Here is a 9726-nt window from a genome sequence, read left to right on the forward strand (position 1 = left end):
TTTACCGAGCAAAAAAACTTATTGATAATATTACAAAATTAGGCTATTCTCTTCCAATATCCCTTCGCGATACCCTAGCTTATAGAAATATAATGAAATATATTTTTCCTTGGGCTGAAAGTCTCGCTAATAAGGACAAAAAAACATATACCTATATAATAATCTGTTTTAGTGACATTTCTTATAATGTTTGATACTCTCTTCTATTTTTCATTTTAGATTACTGACCTAATAGACCCCCTACGTTTTTCGTTGGTACCGCCATCGGGGGTGACAATGGGTCTGGGGGGTTGTGTGGCAGTGAAATAGCACTTGCTGTTTATTATATGAAGCAAATATTCAATTTCATCAAAACCATCGAAGTAGGCCTAATGCAATCACAACTGATAGCCACATCATTAGCAATCAAAGCAATCTGGAAATGTGTCACGAGGAAAGAAATGGTAACAATGGTGAGCACGTGTTTGAGAATGTAAGTATTGTATGTTGAATTCAAAGTGGATGCATATATCTGAGGTCGCCCGTCAATTTGATAGCCGCTGAAACTAAAGGTTGGTTGAAAGAGTGAGTGGTTTGCAATTCTTTTTAAATTTGATCTTTTTCTGTTCTAATCGGAGTGTGTAAAATCATTGCAATGTGCCTCACTTGTGTTGCTGCTTGGTTTGATTTATTTCTACATTCTAATCACGTGGTTATGCCTCAGATTAGGCGTTACGATGCGTCGAAGGGCGCATTAATAATAAATAATTTGAATGTTTGTTATAGTTACCACTAGGTGGACATTCCCCTTCGATTCGACCGCTGTTTATCAATTCGGAATTAATTCCTCGACTAATCCACAAAACTGCGTTTCAAAATATGTATATCTTTAAAAAAAGTCAGGCCCAAGCACTTAAAGCAGGCTTAAGGCAGTTTTTCACTGTAATGCTTTCCTCGTTAAAAAAAGAACACAAATCACAGACTTGAATAAACAAAAGTATATCTTTTGCCTTTATCGTATACAAAGTATACGTAAAGGCTATATGTTCGCTCCAAAACGAACTTTTTATAGGAGTCCCGAGACCCATAGTGTTATATACCGATCGACTCAGCTCGACGAATTGAAGTGATGTCTGTGTGTATGTGTGTGTATGTGTGTATGTGTGTGCGCAAAATAATCTCACTCATTTTTCAGGCACTTATCATTAACCGATTTGCTCGCAACAAGTTGCATTCGACGCGGAATCTTGTCCCATTGTTTCGTATTGAAAATTGGCCAAATCGGACTATGGACTTCGGAGTTATGGCCAAAATCCACTTTTTCACATGAGAAACACGTACAAAATTCTCACTCATTTTTTAGGCACTTATGCTTAACCGATTTGCTCGCAACAAGTTGCATTCGATGCGAAATCCTGTTCCATTGTTTCGTATTGAAAATTGGCCGAATCGGGCTATGGGATTCGGAATCATGGCCAAAATATATTTATGTATAAGAAAAATTCTCACTCACGTTTTAGACACTTACTCTTAGCTGATTTACTCGCAACAAGTTTCATTCGACGTAGAATCTTGTCCCATTGTTTCATATTGAAAATTGGCCCAATCGGACTATGGGATTCGGAATTATGGCCAAAATATATTTATGTATAAGACACGTTTTAGGCACTTACTCTTAGCTGATTTACTCGCAACAAGTTTCATTCGACGTAGAATCTTGCCCAATTGTTTCGTATTGAAAATTGGCCCAATCGGACTATGGGTTTCGAAGTTATGGCTAAAATTATGTTTTTACGTAAGACACACGTACAAAATTCTCACTCATTTATCAGGCACTTATCTTTAACGGATTTTCTCGCAACAAGTTGCATTCGACGCGGAATCTTGTCCCATTGTTTCGTATTTAAAATTGGCGGAATCGGACTATGGAGTTATGGCCATTTTAGTCACATATGTATCCTCAGCCGATTTGCTCGCAAGAAGTTGCATTCGATGCAGAATTCGATCCCATTGTTTCCTGTTGAAAATTGGCCGGATCGGACTAGAGGCCTGAATAAGAGAAACGCGGATAGGTATGTGCCAGATCATTAGTGATTAATCATTGATTTAATCATGATTAATGAATAATGGGTTATTTAATCATTATTCATTAATCATAATCATACAAAAAATCGATTCAATTATTAATCACTAATCGTTAATCATAAATTTTTGCATTTAATCATTAATCACTAATTGTATTCATGAATGTTTTGAGTTTATTCATTAATCATCAATTTTAATCATTGCATACATTACATTTATTCATTATTCATACAATTTTTATACCTTTAATAACATTATTTGGTAATCGCTATGCAAATCATTTAATTTGATTATTCATAATCATTAATCATAAATCATATCTATCGTTAATCATTAATCATACACATATTGTGTCAACATTTAATCACGATCGGTAATCGTTAATCATACTTCAAACGTTTTATTCTTTAATCATAATCGTTAATCATTGTCAAAAAATATTTTAATCGTTAATCATAATCATTATTCATTGTTAAAAATGAATAAATCATTAATCATAATCTTTAATCATAGAGTCGAATGATTTAATCATAACAAATTTAATCATTCATTGGAAGCATTATTCATTAACATACTATGTGCCGCCAATCGAACCGTCAAAAACAGCAGCCAATCGAGCAGGAGACCTGTCAAGCAGCCAAAATGTTGGCTCAAATACTGAAAACGGCAAAATTCGATTTTGTGCCATTTTTCAATAAACAAAATTGAATGTATTTTACATTAGTTTTCAATAATATATGCAAGTTATAAATAGATTATGAAATGAAATTCCATTGTTTATTGTATTCTATTGTTATGTGATGTGGACACATAAAATAGGGGATTTTAAGATTTTATCTACATAAATCATTTCTTCCTTTTCATGTGTTGTCCTTTGATGAAGAAGATTGAATACAGTGTTGGCAGAGTCATATTTTCTATCAGCGTTTCTCTTATTCAGGCCTCTAGATCGGACTATAAGCTCAGAAGTTATGGTCAGAATACTTTTTTTTCACCAAAAGTGCGTAGAAATTACTCACTCGAAAGAAACGAGAAAGGCACCATCACCGCTAGGTGGATTAATCTGGGTTTATTCAAATATCTTTGATTACTGAGTTGAGAAACGTTTGATACGGATTGGTAATAATTAGAACCCCTACACATCATTTTGTGCACAAAACTGGGTGATTTTTCATAGAGGCTTGGTGCGAATTAGCAGAACCCCGACCAACTAACTTGACTATTTCTGCTGAATACGAATTTTGATATGAGTATCATTGAAATGCGTCGAGTAATTAATATATTTTTATATGTAGATTCAATTCAAACATGCTGCTAAGTGTTCAATACAAATCGAGTGGTGCTCACATAAACTGCTCAGTACAAAGTACAACTTAGTAATGCTAATGTTCATAAAGAGCGCATAAAGTGGTGCTTGCATAAAAAAGCTCAGTACGACTTAGTTTGTCAATTTTTGTATGAGCGCGAGTGGTGCTCGCATGAAAAAGCTCAGTACGACTCAGTTTAGCCAATTTCTGTATGAGCGCGAGTGGTGCTCGCATAAAGTGCTCAGTGCAACTTAGTATTGCTAATGTTCGAGTGGTGCTCGCATGAAAAAAGCTCAGTACGACTTAGTTTGTCAATTTTTGTATGAGCGCGAGTGGTGCTCGCATAAAGTGCTCAGTGCAACTTAGTGTTGCTAATGTTCGCAAAGAGAGCGAATGGTGCTCGCATGGAAAATAGATCAGTACGACTGTGTTATTAATTTGTATTTTCGTAAAGGGAGCGAGTTGCTCACATGAGGAAAGCTCATTAATGTTTGTATGAGCGCGAGTGGTCATCTGCATGGACGCATGGACAAAAGCGTAATCAATCAATGTGCCTATTGCAAACTTTAGGAAGGGAACAGTTTTGAAGAAAATTAAAACAAACAGGTAGAGTTGAGAACGGAGATGCAAAAAAAAAACTGTTGTTTGACATATACAGGGGTTAGACAAAAAGGTTGAGATAGGTAAAATTATGTCGAAATTCAAATCATCATAACTTTGCGTACAATAATCCGATTTTGATAAAATCAGGACCATCAGAACCGGACGCTTTTCTAGTATATTGCCCCCCTGCAAAACCTAAGATTGGTTCTTGGTCACCGTAGATGTTCCGGGTTTTCCGAAGGTATGTTCAAAATGCATTTTTTCCACTGCTTGTCATTTTATGTGACGTTTACTTTCATCATGTTTTATGCTTTCTCCAAAAACTAGAACTAATATGCCGGCCAACGATGGCTGTAGATCGAGAATCCATCAAAACTACGCAGAGATATGGCCATTTCCGTAAAAACGGTTCCGGGAACATGATGAAATGATAACAGATCGGAACCCGAGCAGCACAAATCAGACAAAAACGGTTGCAGCAACTTGATTGTGGCTGAATCTGGTCATATATAAGTTACAGTAACCTATGTGGAACATGTGTGCTGCTAGGGAATAATGCAAATATGGGTATCTATGTTTGGCATTATTCCCTAGCTTTGCGAGCTTGCTAGCTTCCCTGGCTTTGCGAGACAATGATTACAGAAACATTTCCAGAATGATAGTGTCCACTGGTACCCTTATAGCAGGTTCCAAGGGCATTCCATGAGGGGCCGGTTTTGGCACCGTCTGGAACTATGCATATATGAGTGTCAAAATTCATGTTTTCCCAAGACGATGAATATAGGATCTTTATTAAAGATACATTATGGTGACTGTGAGACTCTCTGGCCAATTTGTAACATGTTCCGGGTGTTCTGCGAAAGTGACATTTGTTCAGGGTGTATGGCCAATCCCGTACCGATTTAACGAAAATGGCCATATCTTTGCGTATACCAAACGAATTTTCGATCTGCAGCCAGCATTGGTCAGCTTACTAGTTCTTGTTTTCAGGGAGAGTATAAAACATGATATCAGTAAACGTCAGATAAAACGACAAGCAGAAGAAAAAATGCATTTTTAACATACCCTCGGAAAACCCGGAACATCTACGGTGGCCAAGCCCCAATCTGAGGTCCAATCATAAGGACAGTATACTAGAAGAGTTTCCGCGTCCGAAGGTCCCGGTTTCATCGAAATCGGATCATTCTACGCAAAGTTATGCTGATTTGAACTTCGACAAAATTTTGCCTATCTTAACCTTTTTGTCTAACCCCTGTATTTCACATATTTGCGGTATCTAGTCAGTGTAAGGATTGCATTTGTAGATCTCAGAACTGAGATTCAGCATTCAGCAACTTAAGAAGTAAGAACATAATCATTTTTGAAATATAGCAAAAAGTCATCCCGCCACATTATGATTGATATGTGTGTTGAGTCATGAGGGTTTCGATTCTGATATTGCTTGCTTTAAAACCCCTTAAATTGTCGCAACTACACTCTATCTATTATCACACAGGAATTGAAAGTATTTTGGAAAATATTTCAAATAATTCTTAGTGAACTTTTCAATTATAGACGATAGAATGTAATAAAATTTTTGTTATATTTGAAACGGCCAAACATTTAGTTCTTCCTACTGATGCCAAATTATGAATGAATCAATTACGCCAAAAATGCTAGAACTCTGGTGCTGCCAGTGCCCAGCTTCACAATAGCCGGACTATCAGAGGAGAATGTTGAAATCTTCCAATATATTAGTAGCCAAATGGCGTTTACTGCAAAACCAAGATCGATGCACGAGTCAAGAGGGTAAGGGCTCCCTTTTCGAGTTTTCGAGTTTAAAACAGACAGATGAGTCAACGCACTTAATTCCATTTTTTTTAGCTCCGTCATGAATCTGTGCTGCTTCAAGTAAGTTCAAGCGGCTCCAGGTGTTTATGAACAGATACCTGCCGAGCATAATTTAGGCAAGGTGGCCTTACAATTGTGTCTCAAACAACGAGCTCCATTGTCAGTGTCACCAGAGGCTGATAGCAACTGAAATTCAGAAACATTGGAAACAAACGACTGGAATTGCTAAACCTTAAGTAGGGGCTAAAACGGAACCTGCAAATAAGCGCTAGATTGCATCCCAGCAGAACATCGTAGCAGAGGCTAATCCAAAGTATAATAATTTTATAGACTATAGACTATAGACAGTTGAACTTATTCTAAAGCCTGCAATTATCACAAAATCATAGTCAACCTTCCTTCATTGATGCTTACAGCTATTTACAATAACTTCCTCACAACCGCTCATCACATTCATATTCAAATTTTCAAACGTTCCCGGAACCACCGCAATCCATTAGCATCCGTTTAACGAGGAGTTATCATGGAAAGTCCAGACTCCTGTCACCACGCTACTGCAAAACAATGCAGAACAATCAATCTTTCGCAATTTTACGCCTCATTATGAGCAACTTACTTCCAGCGTTGTGCATTGTGTGCGCGATTATGCCTATTTGCAGCACCACACCGAACCCGTATGAGCCGAGCGAGAGCTGTGTGAGCTCTCTAAAGCATCGCTCGGCCTCTACCACGTTCGGTTCAGTTGTCGGAATATTAACTCCTAGAATCTGCACAAAAGTTGCGCGCCACGAACAAAACACTAATTTGACGACCGTAACATCATCAATCTAATTATTCATCATACATCATCTGCAATTCACTTCTCGGGTCTCTGGGCGGCCGGAGTTTATGAATTGAAACATGCAGCAGCCGCACCGCAGAAGTTTTTCGCTTGCACCGTAATTGAATTATACAATTGTGCGCCAGCATTTCTTCCCTGTTTTTTCCCTCGCTCTGGGGTCTTCCTTTTCGGGCAGAGGGATTTCAATTAGAATCTTCCAAGCTGTCACTCAGTGCATGGCTTATGATGACGGAGATTTTTTCCGACTCCCTCCTTGGTGCCGTTGCGATCCGGCAGCACAAAAGCACAGACAACATTGGTGGCAGATTCGTCTCGCCTCTTGCCAACATCTGACGATTGCGTGAAATATGAAATGAAATTTTTATTATTGGCAAGAGATTTCGGCCAGGACGGAGACACTGCGGTGACAGGACCGGGTTTGATGGAATAAGAGATATAATGACTTCTGTTGGCAGGAGTGATGGCAAATTAACTAATTTGAAGTAATGTTCAGTTTATTAATGCAAAATGTGGCAAAGATTAGTATCAGTAGAAGCCGAAATATCCGTAAAATAAGATAAGCTAATGAAATTTGCTTATCAGCAGTTTTTAACGTTTTAATAACAAAAACAAATTAAAACACAACATTCTCGTTTTAGTAGATTCTAATTTATATAGAAAGTCAGATAATTAATATTTTAAATGGTTTAGCAACCCTACTGATGACAATAAATGCTAGTATCTTCAGCATCGTTCGGTTCTGCCGCAGCATAAGAAAATACTGAATCCCATCGATGTGGCACCAATGAAATTCATCCCATTCGACGTCGTCTAGCGGTAATTAGTGACCCAAGAAAAACCAGAGGTCATTCAAACGAATTCGGCGACGGGTGATGCGTCTGCGATTCTTCCGACGCCATCAGGCACTTCGGTTCACTCCCAGACTCATGCATATAATTGCGATATAATGAAAAATGAAGAGACCACTCACTCTCGTTCAATAACAATAAAACCGAATCCAATCGCCGTCTGACTGCGGGCCAGTAGTGGTACGGATTCGAGCTAACGACGTTCTTCGCAGACTCAATTTCTTTGCCTGCTGCGTAGGCCACCATAACCTAAACCTGATACAGTGCATAAGGTACCGAGAGGGGTTGGCGATTATGCATGACTCTGCGGCTGGAGGAAGTCGAGCGCATTTTTTTTCGACAACGACTACGACGGCGAGCATCTGCTACAGCATACGAACAAGACTGGGTGCAGACGGTCGGCGCTGTATGATATCGGTGGCAGTAGAACAAGGGCCAGAGCCAGATAAAGACAGGGCTAATCGTTTTATCCTCTAAGGGGCTACATCGAAAAACGATGTCGTCGCCGTTTAGGAATCAATTTGCGAGGTCGTTATGGATTGGGGGTAAAATGCTACAGTGCGTTGGTTAAGCTTATAAGGGGTGCGTTGGGAAATCGATAGGTGTTGGTTATTTCTTGAATTCAATAAAAATAATAATAATCAAGGATAATTGATTTTCATTATACATTTCATGAATTTGATTTATGACTTCTTAAAGTACATTGAAGGTTCATTTAATTAAAATGGCCTCTCAGCCTATTTGTCTTTCTCGTAAAAATATGTTGTTGCCGAAAGGATATAATTTCACTCCTAAACCATTTTGGTTTTAGAAATGATCGATCCTGCCGTAATATGAGAAAGTGACGTAACAGCCAAATTACAACATGCATGTTTGCCATTTTTCTGTTAAAGAGCTCTATGAAAAATGGCGTATACGTCACTTTTTAAGATTACGGCAGTATCATGGGTCCACTGCTGTGGAATTTGATTTACCATGGTGTGCTGAGGTTAAAGCTCCCGCCAGGAGTCAAGCTTGTGGGATTCTGCAGTCTATTCGATCCGTCTCGTCAAGAAACGTTGCGCGGCAGGAAACTACAGCTGGCGCATCATAAAACGGAGATGATAGTTGCCAACAACCGGAGATCGATGTGCGACCTCATCTTTCGAAAGATTTCTTAAACAATTTGGGTGATGATTTAGCTTCAATAAGTTTAGCTTCAAAAGTCATGTGGACTACGCACGCAAGTGCGTGTCGACGGTGATAGCGGCACTATTTATGATTATAGAGGACATCTCTAGGATTTGCTCCAGCAAGCGCAGGCTGCTGGCAAGCGTGGCGGTTTTATTACTGCGGAACAGAAATCTAATCTTGGTGTCAGCGTTGAGCGCAAACTGCAACGCCCGAAAGCTGGAGAGTACTCATAAGTTGATGAGTCTGAGAGCCATCAGCGCATATCGCACCATATCTCGTGAGGTGGCATTAGTACTCGCAGGCCTGATGCCCATCAAACTGGTGGTGAAGGAAGACGGGAAGTGCTACGCCCTTAGGAGCATGAGTAATATCAAGGCAGTAATGGTAGCTGAATGACAGAGAGAGTAGGACAACTCGATTAAGGGCAGGTGGACCCATCGCCTAGTCCCAAATGTGTCGGCATGGATAAGCAGACCTCACGGAGAGCTAAACTTTGGCTCTTAACAGGTCACGGATACTTCAGGTGCTACCTGCACAGACGAGTCCGTAGCCCCAGAACGTAGCGTTGGTTACGAGGGGTAACGGTGACGCCGGGGAATATTGATCCACCACCAAAGTCTATCCGAGTAGTCCGGTATCAAGGTGGAGCTGAATGGCTCAAAGCTTAAGCAGAAGGCCAAGTGGCTCAAGGGAATGGAAAATAAGATGTACGGGCTTCGAGTCGTTGGGGCACCATTGATCCGGAAGCTTTCTCCACCCAGAATCATTGAACCGACCTCGGCACACGCTCGGTTACCCATTGGATTGAGAAAGTACTCAGGACCACGGATGTGGGTCGTCGGAAAGGAGGCTTCCGAGCCTCTTGAAAGGAGGCTTCCGAGCCTCTTGAAAGGACCCAGTCAACATTCTGGTACCTATATCTCTTGATATAGGTTATTATATAAGAACCAACTTAATCGTATATAATGCACAGATTGGCTATATACGTACCAAAGTGGAGGCGATATAGGTACATACGAGTTTTATTATACGATTTTTCCCGACATCATGAGAACAGTAT

The 9726-nt window shown here is 39.6% G+C and overlaps 1 protein-coding gene across 1 annotated transcript; it reads left to right on the top strand.

Moving 5' to 3' along the window:
- Positions 1-8437: 8437 nt before the first annotated feature.
- LOC134208825 (uncharacterized) lies at positions 8438-9062 on the top strand. The gene is made up of 2 exons (XM_062684771.1): positions 8438-8622; positions 8675-9062. Exons 1-2 carry the CDS (start codon positions 8438-8440, stop codon positions 9060-9062), a joined length of 573 nt encoding a protein of 190 aa, XP_062540755.1.
- Positions 9063-9726: the final 664 nt, after the last annotated feature.

This window comes from Armigeres subalbatus, chromosome 2, assembly GCF_024139115.2.
Source record: "Armigeres subalbatus isolate Guangzhou_Male chromosome 2, GZ_Asu_2, whole genome shotgun sequence".
Taxonomy (NCBI): domain Eukaryota; kingdom Metazoa; phylum Arthropoda; class Insecta; order Diptera; family Culicidae; genus Armigeres; species Armigeres subalbatus.